The following is a 21,168-nucleotide window of genomic DNA, read 5'->3' as shown; positions in this document are numbered from 1 at the left end:
GGTTGTAGATTTTCAGCCTCTGGAGTATTTCCTTTCTACTTATAAGACAAGTCTGCCATATTTGCTTTTTTTAAAAGACATGTCTTCCTAAAATTGATAGCTGGAAACCTTTAATGAAGACTACTTTTCCAGCTTTAATTGGGTCTTTTAATGGCAACTTCAGTTCACATTTGTTAATTGGGTTTCTGACTGCAGCTAAAGCACAGCACAGCACAGCACAGCAGGCTCACACATTTAAATTCCTGCACAGACTTTATAAGAATCACATGGAGGGCTGCTGCTCACTTCTCCTTTGAAAACCACCTTTCATCTTTGCAGTATCCTTTTGGGGCCTGGCAAGGGAGTGGGGATAGCTGAGACCAAATTTCTCATTAGCCCAACTTAGTTATCAGCATATCTCCATTCCACAGCCATAGAAAGCTTATCTAAAGGAGTTCTATGACACATTTATCACCACAACCACTTGAGGCGTAAGGCCCAGAACATCTATAGCAACATCTTTCAGTGAGCACGTAAGGACAGCATTTACCAGATTTGGTATAAAACTTGATTCAGAAATTACTCTGACATGCACTTCTGAGTATTCTACCATGCATGACAGTTGCAGATGAGTTGAGAATTACAGACTTGAAAGTACTGAATAGGTTAGTGTACCATATCCCACAGAAGCTTACTTCAGGGACTCACCCCTACTAACCTAAATGGCCATGGGCCACCTTCAGCAACCTTAGGTTAGTTGAACAAATTGTAACTAACACAAAGTTCTCCAACAGATTTATTTTGGGGGGAAAGGAATGGATTTGGAGGAGGAAGAACATGGAGCAGAGAGGTATGGAATAGAAAATAAATACAAATGTAAGCTGTTTTGCTAATTGTTTTATGACCACAACAAATGAGTACAGACAATGCCCTGTACAAAACAACACAACAAAGGTTCAAGATCAAGGTGTTCCTTTAGGCAAGGCTGAAGATTTCAGTCTCTGGTATTTGGAATTTAGGCTGCAATCCTCGTTTTTGGATGGATCACTGGGGGTGTGGTGCAGTCCACTTTAACCAGATTTGAACAGAAGAATGGCCACTTGGCCCAGGTAGAAGTAGATGAAGTGTTTGGTTTCATGTGTCACGTAACTACCGAAGTTCCTCCCCACGATGCAGTGCCATGTGGGGTTGTACTTCTTGTCAAACTCCTAGTGGGTGAGGGGAGAGAAAAAGAACACTAGAATTTTAGTGGTAAACCAGAGGTCAGAGTTTGCCTCCTGGATAGGCAGAGCCTGCAGGGGTAAAAATGTGGAACGTTAGCATCTGCAGATTCTTAGAATGAAAGAATGTTTCCCAGCTCCAAGTCGCCTACATAGTGTATTAATGCAAACATACTTGCAGTCTGAGCTAAGCTGGGAATGGGCTGGGATGTAAAAAGCAGAAAGGGCAGCCTCAAAAACAGGGCACTTTGTTATCCTGGTAATTCCCCCTTCGTAACTTCTGTAATTTCATTGATAGCAGGGGACATCAACAATTCTAGTTTATCTTGTTCTCGTGTGTAAACAGAACTAAACAGTCCTACTGTATGTCAGTCAAATCCTAGAAAATGGTTTTTAGCCCGGAGTACCCCAATATAACTCATTCCTTAACTGCACTCCAGTATCCTTGATAACAAAAGACTTCTAAAAGGACAGTCTCAATTAGCATATAAACCACTGTGGATCACAATTTTAGTTTAAGCAGACAAGACACTTGGCACTCCAACGCTCCTATAGAAAGAATGCTGCGAGCAGAATCTAACAGCCACCTGGTCAAATTTTATCCTTAATTATAATTTAAATAGCCCTCCTTTTCACCTTTTCACATCTTATCTTGCAGCTGATATTCTGCAGGAACACTTTTCCTCTATTTTCCCCACTCCAAGAGGCTTGGGGACTAACTAGAATGCCCGTGTTAATTTCTTCACTAGGTTACTGTAGACAGGGGCCACAGCTAATCCTTATCTATAAAATCATTAGAAGTATTTGATTTGGCTCCTCTTATATTGTATGCAGCATTACCATCTTTTAGATCAAGGAGAACATTCTTACAAGTTACAGGAATGCACTGCTGCGTTTGTCAAAAAGAGGTATTTATTTCTATGTCATATGAAGTCTTTCATCTTCCCATTCTCGACTGCAAGCCTCTCACGGCTTAGGCTGCCAGCTTCCTTCCCTTCCAGAAAACAGAGCGGGAGCAGGTGGCAGTTCTGACAGCTGTCTACAGACTGTTATTTATGAAGCCCCATAGTAGCCCCCCAACTACCACTATCACCTACTTTCTCTTCAACTGGCGGCTGAACTCCCCACTGGAAGGCTGGCAAGATCTCCCTCCGGCCTGGCTGGAAACACCCACGCACTCCTCCCTCCCGAACACCCAGATGGATCTTCGACGCAGGAATCGTGCAGAAGGGGGAACCGCTGCTCCCCGAGCCTGGAAACCGTTGCTAGGTGGCGCTTTCCCCGTCAGAGCCGGGTAATAAATTAAAAAGGAAAAAAAAAAAAAAAAAACTTGGGGCGCCGAGATTCTGATCTTCCCAAGAGGAGGGAAAAATTCACTTGCGTTCTTTCTGGAAACCTCTACAAACGAGCTGCCCTGCGTGCCCTCAAGGATCTCCGCCAGGCGCTCTAGGGATGCAGAATCCCGGAGAAGGAACTAAGTTGTGACTCGCTCCAGCTGAGCGGCATCAGCCTCAGCCCCCCGCCAGCGCTCAGTCTTTACCTTCTTAATATGCGCCGCAATATCCTTCTCTATGTTGTATTTCTCCAATGCCTGAGTAGCACATTCCACGGAGTCCTGTTGCATCTCCTCCGACATATCGGCATTTTTGATCACCGCCTTTCGGTCGCACATGGTTACCTGGGGGACGGAGGCAAGACAAAGGGTGAGGAGTTGGGGTGCGGAATGCGCCTGCGAAACGTCAGCTACCCCTGCCCGTTCCCCGCCGTCCCGGGATGACGTCCCCCAGACCACTTCTCAGGGAGCGCGGTCCGCACAGACCCAACGGCGGGAGAAGTCCGGGGAGGGACAAATCAAGGCAGCGAAGTCCCCCGGAGCCCCAAGATTCTCACAGTGGAACAGGTGCTGGCCAACCACAACGGTCTCCTGGGGGAGGGGCTGGCAAAGCTCACACCTAGCAGGAGAAGCCGTCGCTACCGAAGCCGTGGCGCATCTAAGGAGCACCACACCAGACACCGCCGCCTAGTGCCTAGGCTCCTCCCTGCTCCTGAAGGCCCGCCCTCACAGAACATTCCTATTGGCTTGATGCAACCCCTAGGACGCTTCCATTGGTCAATGGGCTCAATGGTTCCCGCAGGATCTTTCTCCTGCATTTTGTTGCAGACCACAATGCACTGCTCGTGGCGTCGGTTGCCCCGGCAATGCGCCGCACGCGGTGAGGCCCACACACCCCGAACGTGGAACTGGGGCGCGCTATCTAGAACACCGAACGGCTAGAGGGGTACGAGGGAAGGTTCTGCGCAAGGGAAAGTGATTCCAAATTTACGGACATTGTCCCAAGATTTGTTCTCGAATGATAGACCGTCGGAAGGATTGACGGATTCTGACTGAGGTGGCCAATCCCTTCACTGAAAGGGCCTCCGTGAGGCAGGGTCGGTCGGTTACCTGGGCAAATAGACTAGTGCAGTCGCAGATGAGGGGACCTCAGGGCTTGATTTAATGCTCTCCTGTCCCATTCTTGAATTATTTATTTTTTAGCAAAACGGACCTCACATTTTCTTTCTTTGCTTTGGGTCCCGCAAATTACGTAGCCTGTCCTTAGAATTATGAGAGAGATTCTTTAGGAATAAGAGAGGGTTTCCTTATGAATTAAGGAATTACTCCCCCCCCCCCCAAGAGTTGGGTCTTCCTGCTGGGCAATTCAGACCTCCTTTAAGGAGGTGGGGGCGACACGCTGGGCGGATTTGGGTGTGTGTGCCCGGGGTGGGGCATCTTGCTCCGCTGAGACAATCTTTCCTGTGTGGGAGTTTCTTGGTTGAGGATTTATCTCTAAGGCAGAGGTGCCCTAATGATTAGAAAGGCATCCCTCAGAGATACTTCCTCTGGCTTAGAGAGGCTAACCTAACCACTAAGTGGTTAAAAAAGCAAGGTGTTGAGAGGTTAGGGAGCCGGGTCGGCTCTGGATTAAAAGCCCAGCACTCTCATTTACTCGCTGTTTAAATTTCAGTTTTCTTACCTGACAAGGGGGGATAAATATAAAAGGAAATACTTCATAAGCATGTTGGGAGTATTAAATAAAGTAACGCCCTCGAAGTTCTCAGCACAGCATGCGGCATATAGGACGTGCTCAGTGAATCTTACCGATAACTATCAGTTTATGGAACTGTCCGGAGAGGCACAGCAAGGTTTGGAACCAACCCTTAAATGCCTGCAATGGGTTTTTGACCTTCCATAACCAAGGCATCGGGTCAGTCACGTGACCAGAGCTTTCTGTTTACACTGCTGCCTTTTTCTTCTGGACCATCTACCCAAGGACCCAGAGCCCCTTTACAGTTTGACCAGAGGCACACGACTCTAGACAGAAGTGGGAATAATGAGAACCTCAGGAACAATATATTTATATCAATTAAATTAAGAATTGGAGAGGCTTTTCCGAGGTCCATGTTTCCAACACTCAGATTATGGGTTTGAGGAGTTAAAATAGGTCTATACAGAGCCACTCCCGAGGAAGAAGTTGGGAGTGAGTGCTTCTACGTGACCTGGGCGTGTGTGATGCTGAGCTGTGGAATCTTACGACACCAGGAGCTGGAATCTCCTGGGGGGCCTGTACTTTTCATGCACACACACACACATATGCTGAGAGTGAGGTAGATGAGGTAGTAAGAATAGCAGCTGCTTATGGAGTGGTTGCTTACCACCGGTGTTTTGCATTCACTCAGTTAGTCCTCACAACAGCTGTGCCGGGGACCCCCTTCCTCCTGTCTCCCTCCTGGCGTAGCTGTCTGCTTGCTATGAGGTCGCACCTGCACCCATAGAGGGCGTTGGGTGCTGCCCCCACCTTCAGTACCTTGCCTCATGCATCTCTTCCATTTGGCTGCTACTGAGTTGTATCCTTTATACTAAATCTGTACTAGTAAGTAGAATACCGTCCTGTGAGTCATTCTAGAGAATTTTCAAGCATGAGGAAGTTGTGGAACCCCCAAATTTGTAGTCAGCTGGACGGAGTGAGGGTAGCTGGGAACCCCATTTGCAGCTGGCATCAGACATGTGGACAGTCTTGTGGGACTGAACCCTTAGCCTGTGGGGTCTGCGCTAACTCTGGGAGTCAGTATCAGAATTGAATTGAGTTGAATTGTTGGTCACCCAGCTGATGTTGGAGAATTGGTTGAAAAATAAGTATTTGGTGTTGGCGGGGGGGGGGGGGGGGGCGGGGAACAACACCACACTTAGTATCAGAAGTGGTGTCAGGAAAAAATCACAGAGGGGAAGGGACCTGCCCTTGATTACTCAGTGAGTGATGGAGCCAGATCTCTAAGATCCTGGTCTGACTCCAGATTTGTGCTCTCCCCATCACATGAGACAGGCTGGCTTATCTTTCAGTACTGAGGATTTCATGGTTTCTGGGAGTCAGTGGAGCATGGCCTATGTTTGCCACTTGGCACGTGATGTTTGCTGAACAAATGCTGAATAAATGAATTGGTACAGCACCAACATGCCTGCAGTTAGAGCTGCATGAAAACTACCTCTGGTGTCGTTTTGATAGGCAGCAGGGAGGATTCAGCTCATCACAGGCACTAGAGGGATTCCAGAGGAAGGGGAGGAAGTGGAGACTCAACACCATTCTTGGCTGATCAGAATCATCCCATCAGATGTAGGGAGCCTCAGAAGAGGTCATTTCCAGAGTCCTCTGGAGGTTCAGATGAGACCCAGTATGAGTCCACCAAGTAGAAACCCCAGAGAACTTTCTAAATCATTCTCATGATTTTTGCAATACCTCTACTATTACTGATGCAGTGTTTTTCTTTAATTAAACTCCCTTTATTTTTTAAAATAAGTGTAGTTTTAAAGGCAAATTTATATCATCACCATAAATGGAGAACCAGTCTCAGTTGTCATAAACAGAAGGTAACTAACTATAAAATATAAATATTAGAATATAAAACATGTTGTTCTCATATTGCTAAACTGATCTTGGACACCGCTAGTGATATGTGTCCCACATTTGGGAAGTGCTGCCTTCAGGAGGGCTCTTAAAGGGGGTCCACAGATGGATTCCAAAGGTTCCACAAGCCCTCTGGAATCCATGTGTAAAGTGTACCTACAGGCATTTTCCCAGAGAGAGAATGCATAGCTGCCACCAGATGCACTACGGGATTCAAAACCCAAGAAGGATAAAGGCTAATTGATCTAGAATAAACCACACTCCTGGAATGGATGTAAGATCCCTTCACCAGGTCCAACTGAACTGGCCCATCTGGGGTTCCACAGCATCACATGTCTGGGCAGCTCACTCTCTTCCCCTCCTAGCTGCTAAATTTGCTAGAAACCCCCTCTGAGCCTGAAAAACACGCATCTTCTACCCACAGGAAATCAGAATTAGAGGGAGTCAAAATTTCTGAGAGCATGGGCTTTGGAATCAGATAGACCAGGGAAAAGCCCAAGTTGTGTGACCTCTTCCAAGTTAGTTAACCTCTCAGAGGGGCAGGTTTCTGATTTTTTAATGGAGATAATACCTCTTCATTATGGGCTGGTGGCCAGGATTATATTAAACAATGCATCTAAGGACCTAGCAAAGGTACAAAAAATGGTAGCTCTTGCTATTATGTATTGACATCTTACTATGTGCCAGGATTTGGGGACACATTACCTCACTGACGTCTCACAACTCTATGAGGAAAATGAGGTTCAGAGAGGTGAAGTCCTTTGCCTAAAGTCCCACTGCTAGGAAATGATGGAGCTGGGATGTGAACTCTGCTCTGACTCCACAGTCCCACATGGTGGATGGAAACCAGGCCACCTTACCTCCCAGACAAAGAGAGTGATGAAGCGTGCCCTGGGGGCTCTACATATCCTGGCCCCTGACAGGAGCTCCCTAAATATATGTTGGATAGATGGATGGATAGATGGGGAGAAAAAGGGTGGGTACTTCAAAATTATTCAGAACTGCTTCCTCCCAAACTTGACCCTTGATTGGTCCTTGACTGTTTTGAACTTCCCTGGACAAATTACCATTGTACTTTAGCCAGCAGGTTTTCCCAGGGCCTTCAGAAAGCCCTTTGGGATTGTTCCTAAGCAGGCTGAGGGATTCCTTGCAGGACTTGGAGCTGTACCCTCCCACAAACAGGCTAGAAAGGATCACAGCCCGCTCCACCTCAACCCTGCCACTAGCCCAGGATTGCACTGTACCCTGCCCTGGCTAGCAATCACTTTTCAAGATTTTCTGGGACCTCAAGCCCTTTCTTGGACCAGGAGTTTGTCACCAACCTAGCAGCTCCAGCCCTCTCTCACCTGAAAGGAAGTGTGAGATGCAGCCCCTAGAGCTGACTCAAAGACCTCTTCCCAGAAAGGAGGGGCTCTACGGGAGAGTGCTCCTAGGTCTGAACAGAAGCTTCCTCCGATGGTAGAAGGACTGGCACTAGCCTGGGGCTGGCACGACAACTGAGCTTTGGAGCCAAGTACTGTACTGCAGTGCAGGGACAGTGAGGTCAGACAAGCAGGGACAACTCAGGGAAGAAAATCTCCCTTCTGGCCAATAGCCAAGCCTCACCTGATTGCACAGATACCTTTGAAGGCTCAGTGTGCAGCCTCCTGTCCATGGGGGCAATAGGTAAATTCAGGCACATCCAGAGAGGCCTAGTAGATCCACCTCAGCAGGCAGACCAACCCAGAGCAGAGGCTAAAAGTATAGACGGTGGGGCCAGGCAGACCTGGGTCTACATCTTGACTCTACCCTAGTAAGGTGTGTGACTTTAGCTAAGTGAGTCCACCTCTCCGAGCCTCAGTTTCCTCATTCATACAATGGATACTGTTAATAGTCCTTGTTTCTCAGGAACAATTTGGTGATTGAGATGGTACATGTAAAACATGCAGTGCAGAACTTAGAACATGGTGAAAGTCAATGATATTGCATGTTACCCCAAACCAGGATTTTTCAACCATAGCACTATCATTTTGAACCAGAAAGTTTCTTGTTGTGGGGGGCTGTCCTGTGCATTGGAGGATGTTTAACAGCATCCCTGGCCTCTATTCACCAGATGCCAATTGTACATCATGCCCAATTGTCAGCTAAAAATGTTTTCAGACAATGCCATATGTCCCCTGGAGGGTGAAACCACCTTTTGTTGAGAGCCACTGCCCTTGATAACCTGGACTGAGTCCGAATGTCACAGTTCCCAAACTCACAGTGTCGTGTAAAGAACAGCAGGCAGGCCGGCTGGCCTACTTACAAAGGAAAGGATGGGAGATCCAACAATTACAGAACAAGGTCCTCCCGGTGCCCCCCCACCCCGCCCCCACCTTGGACCAAGAGGCAGGACCTGAGTCTGCTCTAGGAGTCAATGAGCCTCTTCTGACTCACTAGGTGACCTCTGTGTCACCCTTTAATTATATGAAAAGTGGGCCTGAGTTAAATCTCAATTATTCTGGGGCCCCAGACAAAGAGACAGGTAGTTGGTATCTGACTTCTGGCATCTCCATTCTTATTCACTGACTGGGAGAAAACCTGACTCTCAGGAACTTAAGGTTTCATTTGTGACTGCTGAGAGATTTTTGAGAGAGCACTGTTCGGCGTGCTGAGATTTGTGATGTTGTGATTTATAATAATAAATATGTATTTGGGCTTCATCCCACTTTCTGGCTCACGCTCCCCAAATCTTTGGAATTTGCTGAGTTATAAGAGCAATGGGAGCATCTTTTATCATAATATTTGGTCTCTTGTCCTCAGTTCCTGAAATCTCTTCAAAGTCATAAGGTGAAACGGGTGTCTTGCTATTTTAAACAAGGCCCTTCCCACTGCAACTGGGCTTGTGTTAATAAGGAGATTTTGGAAGGCATCTCAGGATGGGGGCTCATCTCCAGGAAGGGGAGAAGGGCTGGAGATTGAGTTCAATTGCCAATGGCCAGCGTTTTAACCAACTGTGCCTATGTTATGAAGCCTTCACAAAACCCCAAAAGAATGGGTTCAGAGAGCTTCTGGGTTAGTCAACACCTGGAGGGGCTTGGAAAGCGGTGTGCCTGGAGAGGGCTTGGGATCTCTGCACCCTGCCCCTATACCTTGCCCTACGCATCTCTTCCATCTGGCTGTTCCTGAGTTATACCCTGTTACAATAAACCAGTAATCTAGTAAGGAAAATGTTTCCCTGAGTTCTGTGAGATGCTCTAGCAAATTAATCAAGCCAGAGGAAGGGTTCATGGGAACCTCTGATTTATAGCCACTCAGTCAGAAGTACAGGTAACAACCTGGGCTTGTGACTGGAGTCTGAACTGGGGTGGGTGGGGTAGTCTTGTAGGACAGAACCCTTAACTTAAGTAATCTGATGCTATCTCCGGGTGTCAGAATTGAGCTGAAATTGTAGGACACCCAACTAGTGTCTAGAGAATTGCTTGTTGGTGTGAGAGCAACCCTGCCCCTCTCCACACGTAGTAATTGGTGACCAGAACTCTACTAGGGGTGTACAAGAGAACAAAATAGGCAAAGTCCCTTCTTCATGGAACTTATATTTTATCAGGACAATAAAGATAACAAGCAAAAATGTCAAACTCTGATAATTACAATGGATAAAAACAGAGTAAGAGACCAAGGGTGACAGGCAAGGGGTCTTATTTCAAAGAGAGTTTTCTGAGAAGGCCTCTCTGTAAAGGTGCCATTTGAGTCAAGATTTGATGCCCTGGCTACTGGGTAGAGGACAGAGTGTAGGGAAGCCAGTGGGAACAGAGAGGCCAGGTAGAGGTTATTGCAACGTCCAGACAAAGGTGATGGAGGCTTGGGCCAAGCAGTGGTAGGATGAGGGAGGTGGTTGGATTCTGGATATATTCTGAAGGTGAAGCTGACAGATTTGCTGATTAATTTAATACAAGGTAGGCCCTGGCCAGGTAACTCAGTTTGTTAGAGCATTGTCCCAATATGCCAGGCTTGTGGGTTCAATCCCCTGTCAGGGCACATATAAGAGTCAGCCAATGAATGCATAAATAAGTGGAACAACAAATCAATGTTTCTTTTTCTCTCTCCCTTCCTCTCCTTCTCTAAAATACATTTTAAAAAATTAAAAAAATTTCCCTGGCTGGTGTGGCTCAGTGGATTGAGTTGCCTGTGAACCAAAGGGTCACTGGTTTGATTCCCAGTCAGGGCACATGCCTGGGTTGTGGGCTAGGTCCCCAGTAGGGTGTGCTCGAGAGGCAACCACATGTTAATGTTTCTCTCCCACTTCCTCCCTCCCTTCCCCTCTCCAAAAATAAATAAAATAGTTTGAAAAATTTTAAATGTTTTACTACTAGGTATGAGGAAAAGAGAGGAGTCAAACATGACTCCAAGATTTGCAGCCCGAACAGTGAAAAGAATAGACTGGGTTGGAGAATGATGACCAGAACAGAAACGTAAAGTTGTTTTGGCCATATTAAGTTTGAGATGCCTATTAGGCATTCCAAGTGGAGGTGTCAACTATGCAGTTGGATATATGAGTTCTGAGATAAGGTCCAGGCTAGAGCTATAACCTGGGAGTCATCAACTTATAGATGACATTTAAAGCCATGAAACTGGATGAGATCACCACCAAGGGAGGAGTACGTACAGATGGAAGAGGGAATGCTTATTCAGCTATCAACATCCTCCGAATTTTTACCATGGGTCGTGGCCTGAGCTAGGTGTTAGGTACAGAGATGTATTTATATCCCTCAGCACCTACTCAAGAGACACTCCATTACTTATTTAATTTTTCCTGCCTAAGTGCTTTGGCCACTTAGAGGATAAACATTGAGAGTTCCTGCCCTGCCTCTTACTCACTTACTCATTTTTTCAACAGAAATCGAACACCTACTTGATGGCCCCAGTCTAGGCACTAGGGACATGAAGGGAGTAAGTCAGACATGGCTCCCGTCCTAACAGAGTTTACATTTTGCATGTGGAGGAGGTGGGCATTGAACAAGATGCACATGATGATGTGATTGCAGTTGTGACAAATAGTATGACAGAGAAGGCAGGCTGGTACGAGAGCTGTTAATGGGGCTCTGCCCTAGCCTAGATGGCAGGGAAGGCTTTCCTGGGAAGTCACATTTCAGCAGCAATCTAGTGGAACAGGAACCGAGGCTAAGGAGAAATGTATGGAGCTTCTTAGATGACAGGAATACCACGCTCAAAGGCCTGATCACTGAAGGAAGGCCAACTTGGCTACAGGAAGTAATGTGGGGGAATGGGAGAGATGAGCCTGGAGGTGTGGGCAGCAGCCAGACCTTCGGGGTCTTGTGAACCAGTTAAGACACATGGATTCTGTCCTGAGGCCACCACTGGCTCTGAAAGACTATAGGTAGGGGCTCACATGATCAAAAGGTCACTGAGGAGAGTGGACCAGAGGGGCCAGTTGGCAACAGGGACAATAAATGAATTTTGGGAAATATATAAACATGCAGTCTATATGGACCCACAAACTTGTAGTCAGCTAGGAGGAAGTGTGGGTAGACTAAGAACCTCATTTGTGGCCAGTGTCTAAAGTGACTGTAAGTCTTGTGGGAGGGACTAAGCCCTTAACCTGCAGGTGTCTGCACAAACTCTGGGCAGTGCCGGAATCAGATTATTGAGCACTGAACTGGTTTTGGAAACTGGGGTAGAAAAACACCTTTACTGTCAGAAGTGATATAAAAAAGAGCCCTGGGTGGTAGAGCTCAGTGGATTGAGCACCAGCTTGTGAACCAAAGGGTCACCACTTTGATTCCCCATCAGGGCACATGCCTGGGTTATAGGCTGGATCCCCAGTTGGGGGGCATAGAGAGGCAACAAATCAAAGTTTCTCTCCTTCTCTTATTCACTCCTTTCCCTTCTCTCTGAAAATAAATAAATAAAATCTTTTTTTTTTCAAGACACCACAGGAATTCACTGAGTATTAAGCACACTACTAGACATATAGACTTCAATAAATGTAAAAATTATAAGCCACAAATAGAAAAATATGTGAATAAATGGAAAGTGATGCCAAGCTTCTGGATGGGAAGGCCAAATATAGCAAGAATAAAAAATTCCCCATGCAAATTTACAGATTTAACACCATTCCTGTTACAATACCAACAAGATGCCATACGGAACTTGATGAAGAGGTTCTAGAATGTGCTTAGACAAATCAACCAGCAAAAATACAGGGGGAATGAAAGGAGCAATAGGGGGTAACTGGGCCCTACAGAGATACAACTAAGAGGACAGTTCTATACTTGGGTCACACAGGTCTTGGCACCACTGAACACCAACTCCGCACTAAACCGGATCTGAAAGCCAAGGAGGGTGTGGCCAGGCAAAGGGCTGGAGAGGCAGAGGGGAGAAATTAGCGTTCCAAGGAGAAGTAGCCCCTACAAAGACCTAGTACAGGCTTCAGACAAAGCAGATCTAGAGAAGCTGTCAGAGGAGGAGTAAGAGATAAGGAGAGGCTGGTGAAGGCAAATTTTGAAGGGCTGATAAAGGGGTAGAGATGGGGTTCTTTCCAAGGGGCCAGTAACTGTCTCCTCCACTCCTTTGTCCCTAGCATGTAGCACAGAGCACACAGTAGGCGTTTCAGAAACAGTCTGGAGATCTTTTCATGCCTGCATGTGCACGGACTTGGTCTCTTTAACGTCTTCGTGGTGTTCAGAACTGCATGTTTTCCCATGTAACAAGCTCCCTCTGGATGGACCTTGAGGTCCTTTCCAGTTCTAGGTGGACTCATAGCTATTATTAATAAATATTCTAGCATTTTGAACACAGCGTCCCCTATGGCCCTTCTTCCTCAGTCCTGGGCGGGCTTACTGGATTTTTGCTTAGTGCTGTTCTGCTTTCCTTCTGGCTTCCAAACAAGCACCCTTTTGCTATTCACAGCTCCCCTAGGAGACTGTGAGGCTGTACTCCCCTCAGGCTCTTGCCTCCCCGCTGCCTGAGCATCTCATCCCCTTTATAAGCATCCTATTCAGGGATGTACAATAAATATTTGTATGGTAAAGGAAGCTTACACTGATTTCCACTGAGCAGCCGACATACTTAGAACTTACATGTATAATCTAGCCCAGCCAGGCTCTGACTGCCATGAGGGCGTCTTGTGGCTACAGAGTCACTTGTGGCTACAGAGAGAAAGAACACCCTCCCTCCCACCCACCAAGCATTTTTTCTGTCCTCCCAGCTTTCTTTGCACTTGCTTTTCTTCTATTTGGAATGCTTTCCTTTTCCTCTCCTTTACCTAGCTAACACCAGCTGATTTTTCAGACCTTGGCTTAGAAACTACTCCTTCCGGGAATTCTTCCCTGAACACTCCACTCCAGTCTTGGTTAAGAGATTCAGCAGCACCCTGTACTTCTCACAGCACATGTCTCACTTTGCTGTCACTGTCTTTTGAGTTGCCTGTGAAAGGCGTGAGGGCAGAGTTAGGGTCCTGTGCACTGTTGTGTCTCTGGCACCGAGCACAGAGCCGGACGTTCTGTAGCTCTATAAAAGTGGAATGCATGAACAAACGTTGAGTGGACAAAGAGTGGGAAAGCCATCAAAGTCCCAGACGGCAGTTAAGAAACCCCTGCACTCTTAGAGCTGGGGTTGAAGCATTCAATGAGGGAAAAAAAACCTAGACTCCCGCGGGCCCCGCCAAGGAGTGTGCCGCGGTGAGACAAACTGGCAGCCCACGAGAAGGACCTAATGACAAAGAAACTGGTCCCCAGCTGCCTAGCTGCAGGAAATGTTTGTCAGTGTGACATTTACAGAAGCCCTGCCCATGTGCTGTCCAAAGGGGAGAACCAGCCTCACTCAGCCAGACAGAAGGAACTTCAGTAGCTGCGCAAGTGTTAGCACTGGGTGGGGGGTGGGAGGCGTGGCTTACAAGCTTCTTGACTCTGTTCTTTTTTTTAACTTAAAAAAAATCCCCATATATATATATATATATATATATATATATATATATATATATATTACCTTTAAGGAATGTTTACTTTTTTAAAAAAGGGAGGGACAGAGGGGAAGGGAGGGAGAAAGAAAGGGAGAAAAACATCAATGTGTGGCTGCTTGTCATGCACCCCCTACGGGGGACCTGACCCACAACCCAGGCGTGTGCCCTGACTGGGAATCCAACCGGTAACCCTTTGGTTCACAGGCCGGCTCTCAATCCACTGAGCCCCACCAGCCAGGGCAGGGATGTTTACTTTTAAGCTGCCATTGCCAAATTATATTGACACAGTTCATTAAAAATCTGCTTAGTAAAAAACTGGCTTGAGTCCAAACACCTTAGGATTCTATTAAGTCAAGGCATCCTCTTTCCTTAAACATTGTTAGCACTGTCATTAATCTTTGTGCAGCCCTTCAAGCCTTTGCTTCTGTTTCTGCTTTACTCTGCGGTACAGTCAGTTCCCAAGGTATGTGACAGAGTGGAAGATGTTTGGGGAAAAGATCTGGGCTGGGGGTAAGGAATTTGGTGCTTAGAAAACAAAACCTGGTGAACTTTAGGAGCCCATTTGGTCCTTGTCTACCTCAGTTCCCTTTTTCTGGAGCTAAAGTAACTCTTCTTTAAGTACTAGTTAATAAAATCAATAGTGTTTTTTAAGTACCTACTATGGGCCAACACAAAACGGCTGTAAAGGGAAGCGATTAGTCTCAGTGGTGGGGGGTGCGGGGGTGTGGTTCACACACCTTTGAGAATGTTGAACTGCACTGTTCTATATGGTAGCTATTAGTCATAGCTGTCTATTTAAATTAAAATTAATCGATTACAGTTAATAGTTCAGTTTCTCAGTTACAGAAGCCACATTTTGAGGGTTTTTATGGCTACGTGAAGCAAAGAACCCTCATAGAACCCAGGTATAGAATGTTTCCATCATTATCCAAAGTTCTGTTGGTAACACGGCATGCACGTCCTCCCAGAATAGACTTTGCTGCTCACAGGCAATACTTTGGATCCAACTTCACAACTTGTACAACTTTGCAGGTTTGGGGTGGGGGCTGGTTGTTTAGGCAGTGGTTCACTGACCCTTGAAACCCATGAATCCAAGAAAAGGAAGCCCTGATATGACAAGCTATATTCCATCAGAATAGAGCAAGTTGGCAAAAATCGAGCAATAGAGCTGCTACAAACTCAGGATGCTGCTTTATATGAACCTCACATAAAACCAGGCCCTTGGGTTACTACCTGTCTGGCCCCATAAAAACAAATAAACAAACACACAAACCATCAGTTCAATATCCAAAAATAATTTGTAAAACAGTATTAAAGATTTTCTGCAGTCCCTTAAGAAAACAGCAAAGGGGAATAATATTCACAACACATTGCAACTCTTCTTGCATTATCTTTTCCATCTTCTCTTTTCATCCTCCCACACATGGCATTTGCCTCCTGAAAGCTCTCCGCACCCCCATTCCAAAGTCTCTCCAAACCCCCTAGCTCTGCTGCTGCTGCTGCCGCCGCTGCTGCTCCCCGTCCTCCCCTGCACGGCAAGTGCTTTATTGTGTAGCTCTCCAGCAGATGTTTTATCTTCCCCATCACACAAATATCGTGGCAAAGGACAGAGAGAAAGCTCCCATGGTGCTGTGCCCAGGAACACATTCCACAGCGACCCAGCCCACAGCTCTCCCTGCCAGCCTGTACTAGTTTCTCCAACATGACTCATTTTCCCACTGATGGTCCACTCCCATCACTTCCTCTACTGCCCACTGCTCCCAAGGGCCAGGGTCATGACTGAGACTGGCAGAGAAGAAATCCTTTTGCTGGAATGCCAGAGGGGACTGATGTCATAGTGAAAGGAACAAAACCAGATGGGCAGGTTCAGAGAATGTTTTATCTCCACTGTTAATTGTTCTATTATTTCTTTAATAGGGCACCGCCCAACTCCCTACCAGGGAGTAAATGGCTTACTGTGGGAAATGCATTAACTCTTAACAGTTTGCCAAGGTCAAAGTCTTCTTTTCATTCTGAGGATGAGCCCATTGATGCCATTCTTATCATCTATTAGGAATGATGAATTTCATTGAACTCTCTTATATTTTAAGTGAAAGCTTATCTCTGCAGGAAGGACAGTCCCATCCCATTATCTAACTCCAATGCCCATCCACCACCATTAGGTCACACTCCTGGATTTCCATCTTCAGTGGAAAGGGCAAGTAAACCCTAGAGCCATCACACTTCTTATCCTTCATTCTTATGTCCTCCACACGTACCTGAACTTATCATCATCCATCCCCTGCAGCTCATTTCCATCTGCTTTGTTCCTCACCTCAGAATGCTACCACTGCCTAACCAGGGCCCCATGCCAGGAACCTGGGAATCAACCTGGGCTTCTCCTCCTTCCTCTGCCCCGGTGTCCAGTCTTTGTCCAAGTCCTATGACTTCATCTTCTTGGGATATCTAATCTCATTAGTATCTCTACCTCTTATCACCTTGCATCAGGTCACTGGCATCTCTTGCTTGGGTGATTGCAGTGGTCTCCTAGCTAGAGTAACCCAGCACCCCCTCCCATGTTACTTTACAGTGTAACCTGCCAGTACCTGGGCCATCTGGGGCTATTCCTGTTCTTACCTACACTCACTTTTAGGCTAATCTGAACGCACCGTATATCTTCGTATATCTTCCCTGAACAATAAGAATCCAACTCTAAAATCATTAATGGATAATGTAGGGTTTTTTAAAAAGATTTTATTTATCTATTTTTAGAGAAAGGGGAAGAGAGAGAGACAGAGAGAGACATGGATGTGCAAGGGAAACATCAATTGGCTGCCTCTCGCACACCCCCAATGGAAGACCTGGCCCACAACTCAGGCATGTGCCCTGACTGGGAATCAAACCGGCGACCTTTCAGTTTGAAGGCTGGCACTCAACCCACTGAGCCACACCAGCCAGGGCTATTAATGGATAATGTAGTTTTAACGAAGCATTCTATGAAGTCATAGGAGGGGCTTTACACTGCAATTAACAGAAATACTCCCTGCATTGACCTCCTAATCATCTCTCCTTTTTCCCTAAGTTCCCTCATAATGGCAGTAGTGCCACATCACTCACTCACTTCTTTCTTCTACTGTCCTGCAGCTGCCCTCTAGTAAAATTAGCTCTCCCCAACCCCCCTATCACTTCTACGGAGTTCTCACCCCAACATAATTCCTTAAAATCCTTCAATGGTTACTCAGTGCCCTCAGTAGAGTCTAAACTCCATAATATGTTTTACTAGGTCTTGAAGCCCCCAGCCTCAGTTCCTTATCCCCCCTTAAACTTGCCCTAGCCAAACTGTAGGGCAGCGGAAGCTGTCCCTGGTCTGCCACGCTCTCTTCTATGCAGGCAATCACACATGCTGTTGCTGTCCTTTTTGCCTGAAAAGCCCTTCCCTGCTTCCCCATGGTTCACTCCTGCGGGTCTTTCAGGGCTCGACCTAAACACTCCTGGAGGCCTTTCTTGTAATCTCTAAGACTGCACTAGCTGGACTCACAGAGGCTGACCCTTATCACAACTGTGCTGTAAATGACTGTTTGAATAGCAACTTGACTCTACACATACCATTGGCCACACACGGGGCTTAAATTATAGCATGCACTTGATGATGCTGATTTAGATCAGCAAAAGCTCAACAGGGCATCCCCTGCCTAGGGTCTGTGGCCTTAGCGGAGAATGGGCCCCTTGAGCATGAAGCAGTAATTTCAGCTTCGTTTGTGTTCTAACTGCAAAGGTTAGTACCTGGGCTCATAGGAACAAAACCCACCTTTGTGGTTCCTTGGATGATCATAAATGCCTCCTAGCCATTCAGCTGCGTTCCTGCTAATCAGGAAGGCTGTTCTTGTCCGATCTCCATATCTGGGCACAACATGTTCTAGATTAGGCATGAAGCCCTTTGGTGACTGCATACAGAAAGACTGCGCACAATACAAGCTGAATCACTACTATTCATAAGCAGTCTTCCACCTAGAGTCCTATTAGGTCACTTAGCTGATTCCATGTATCTCTCTCCCTACAAAGAATACCCAATAGTCTCCAATAACATTTTTTTTTTTGGTCTTTCCTGGCAACAATAATGTAGGAGTGGTAGAACTCAGAAGGTGCTGTTAATATTCCCCAGAACGAGGAGGCAGGTGGACTTCAGGGTGCCTTTAGGATACCTAAGCACCTGCAAGGCTGTGTACTTAGACTTAAGATCACATTTGGCCAGGGCTCTTTCCTACTTGTCTCCTGAAGTCCAGCAAAGAACAACTAGAAGCTTTGTACAATCCAGAATGCAACAGAGAGTCCTGATTGTTCTATTATCTCAATTTAAAAAAGTAGTACCTGCTAATTACAGACAATTTGATAAATGCAGAAAAGCATAAATAACAACAAAAATATAGAAATCATTTCCATCACGAGATAGCTCCACACACATTTGGAAGGTTATTACCTTCCGTGCTTTTTTGTTTCAAGCTATGAACACACACACACACACAATTGTATAGAACTGGATACTTCATAAATTTTGTTTCTTTTTTTCAAAATATAAAAATTAAACATAGTTGAAATACCAACCTTCACCTTCACAGAAATGTGTGACATGTAAAGTGAAATTTCCCACAATTGCATTCTTTAGACACAGCTGGCGTCAACCAGTTTACTAGATTCCTTCAGAATATATACTTGTGTGCGTGTGTGTATAAAACACCACTTTTAATTCACTTTAATTAAAACTAAGTTAGCATGACCTTAATCTCTTTCAAAACATCATTCACTAATTGTGTAAGATTCATTATCATTGCATTGAACCACTCCCTTATGATCGGGAGTTTCATTTTTTTTTAATTTTTATTTCACAGAATGCTATTGTAGGGGCCCAGGGCAGGCTGCCCCCAGATATCCCACATTAATTACTTTAAAATAAAGTTACTTGACAAGCAGCCAGTGCAGGAAGGGCACATGGACCCTCCCTTGTCTCCTTGAGGGCAGGAATCCATTTCCCCTGTAAAGGTGCCCTCCTTGCTGCAGGGGGGCTAGGAGAAACACTATATCTCTAGAGGTACAGAATCCAGGGCCCCAAAACTGCATACGCAAACCTTGTTACTCCTTTACTAATTTACTACCCAAACCCAAACTTTGTTTAGATTCCTGTCCTTGTCCTGTCATTTCTTTACAGGTTTACTGTTCCATTGTTTAGAAAGTACAAAAGCTGGCTGGTTCATCGATCCGGGGAGCATCATTATTTATGATCTCCCACGTACACATATTAAATTGGTTTTTCTCCTGTTAATCTGGTCTTACGTCAATTTTATTATTGGTCCAGCCATAAGATCTCAAGTGGTAGGGGAAGTCTCCCCCTCTCGGACACAATGAACATAAGTAATCTATTGTGAGGATTTCTTATTTCCTCATGATAAAATCCAAGTGGAATTACTGGATCAAGAGGAATGTGTATATTACCAGGGCCGGATGTATGCCATTCAATTTACCTTCCAAAAGGATGATACGCTGAGTAGTTATGTGTGGGTGCCTGGTTTTTTGTTTGTTTTGATTTAAAAAGACCAAAAGGCGGTATAACTACCTTCAGAATAGATGTTTGGTTTTATTCCCTTCCTAATGCTAGCATTAACAGTTTTTTTTTTAACCATTTAAAACAATTTTAATTTATCGATTTTAGAGAGAGAGAGGGAGATAGACATTGATTTGTTGTTGCATTTATTGATACATTCATTGGTTGATTCTTGTATGTGCCCTGACCGGGGATTCAACCTGCAAACTTGGTGTTTTGGGAGACTGCTTTAACCAACTGAATTAGCTACCTAGCCAGGCTAACAGTTTGTTTGCTTGTTTTTAAGATTTTATTTATTTAATTTTAGAGAAAGGGGAAGGGAGAAAAGAGGGGGGAAGAAACATCAATGTGCGGTTGCCTCTTGCACACCCCCAACCAGGGACCTGGCCAGCAACCCAGGCATGTGCCCTGACTGGGAATCGAACCAGCGATCTTTGGTTCACAGGCCGGCGCTCAGTCCACTGAGCCACACCACCCAGGGCCAGAGTTTGTTTTTAAGAAGTTTTATACCCTCCCCTCACGTTTTATTATGAAAGTTTTCAAACATACAGAAAAGTATAAAGAACGGTTCCGTGAACACAGTGATTACACCTGCCGTCTAGATTCTAGAGTTAACATCCCCCTGTATTTGCTTTCTTGTATCTACCCTAGAGGTTTCATTTTTAATATGACCAATCTTTTTAGATCAAGATTCTCCTGAATCAAGGCGTCACTTTTATAACGTCCCCAGACTCAATGCCCCGCACTATGGGATGTAAACGCGAAAAGCGCCGAGGTAGGAGCCTACCGGAGCTCCTGAAGGACTCCGCACAGAGGTTATGAGTCAGGCTCTGGGTTCTAATCCTGACCCCTATGCGACCTCCGTTTTCTCACCTGTAACAATGGAATCGCCCCATCCTTGGTAAGGACTAAAAGCACAAATCATAGGAAGCACTCTATAACGAGAGTTGCCAAAGTTACGATTCTTTTATTCCCTCCCTATCTCCGATGAACTTCAAGTCCAAGCTATAGAGCCCATCTCAGCCCTCTTACATCCATCTTTGTCCGTCTTACACCCTCAGTTCTAAGCGATTGTAAAATGGGGACAGGGTGGTCCAGAGGGCTACTGACCTGAGGCTGAGGGCCGCTATGACCCCGCCCAGCCCAGCCGTCCGGGACTTTTTCTGGTGCAGCGGCGTGAGCCTGCGGCCTGACTCCCTCCCCCGGAAGCCCCGCACGCCGATTGACAGCTCGCGCGGCACACTCTGCGCGCCACCCGCGTCAGCTCAGAGAGTGCTCACAAGCGTCTGTGAGGTAAGCGGCGCAACAGAGGCACAAAACTGACGCCTAGGGAGCCTGAGACACTTGCCCAAGTCCATGCAGCTGTTGAGTGAATTGCCTTCGGGAGCTAAACCCAAGTAGCTGGACGACACAACCTCCCTTTTGGCAACTAGGGATCCGCCAACACCAAAGGGGGCCGACCGCCCGAGCGCACGCGCAATCCTCGCAGCCGCGTCCCCTTTAAGAGAATTCTTT

General features: G+C 46.1%; 1 protein-coding gene across 3 annotated transcripts; it reads right to left on the bottom strand.

The window, feature by feature from the left end:
• Nucleotides 1–759: 759 nt before the first annotated feature.
• DYNLL1 (dynein light chain LC8-type 1) lies at nucleotides 760–21,119 on the bottom strand. Of its 3 annotated transcripts, none has more exons than XM_024566798.4 (3): nucleotides 21,002–21,119; nucleotides 2,740–2,877; nucleotides 760–1,187 (listed from the first exon to the last, which is right to left on the bottom strand). In XM_024566798.4, the coding sequence occupies exons 2-3, from the start codon at nucleotides 2,869–2,871 to the stop codon at nucleotides 1,050–1,052; spliced, it is 270 nt and encodes an 89-aa protein (XP_024422566.1). In that variant the 5' UTR covers nucleotides 2,872–2,877; nucleotides 21,002–21,119; the 3' UTR covers nucleotides 760–1,049. The 3 variants fall into 3 exon arrangements, with proteins under 3 accessions (XP_024422566.1, XP_024422565.1, XP_024422564.1); XM_024566797.2 differs by lacking the exon at nucleotides 21,002–21,119 and adding an exon at nucleotides 20,764–20,782; XM_024566796.3 differs by lacking the exon at nucleotides 21,002–21,119 and adding an exon at nucleotides 3,090–3,238.
• Between the last annotated feature and the right edge of the window lie 49 nt (nucleotides 21,120–21,168).

This window comes from Desmodus rotundus, chromosome 7 (genome assembly GCF_022682495.2).
Source record: "Desmodus rotundus isolate HL8 chromosome 7, HLdesRot8A.1, whole genome shotgun sequence".
In the NCBI taxonomy this organism is placed as follows: Eukaryota; Metazoa; Chordata; class Mammalia; order Chiroptera; family Phyllostomidae; genus Desmodus; species Desmodus rotundus.
The sequence above is the reverse complement of the archived record's forward strand: the minus strand, read 5'-3'. Positions and strand labels throughout refer to the sequence as shown.

Bases quoted from the DNA above. Each gene is read 5' to 3' on its own strand.
- DYNLL1 (XM_024566798.4), bottom strand. From the start codon at position 2,871: ATGTGCGACCGAAAGGCGGTGATCAAAAATGCCGATATGTCGGAGGAG. The intron at 1,188-2,739 runs GTAAAGACTGAG...CTCACCCACTAG, and splicing joins TTGCGGCGCATATTAAGAAG to GAGTTTGACAAGAAGTACAA.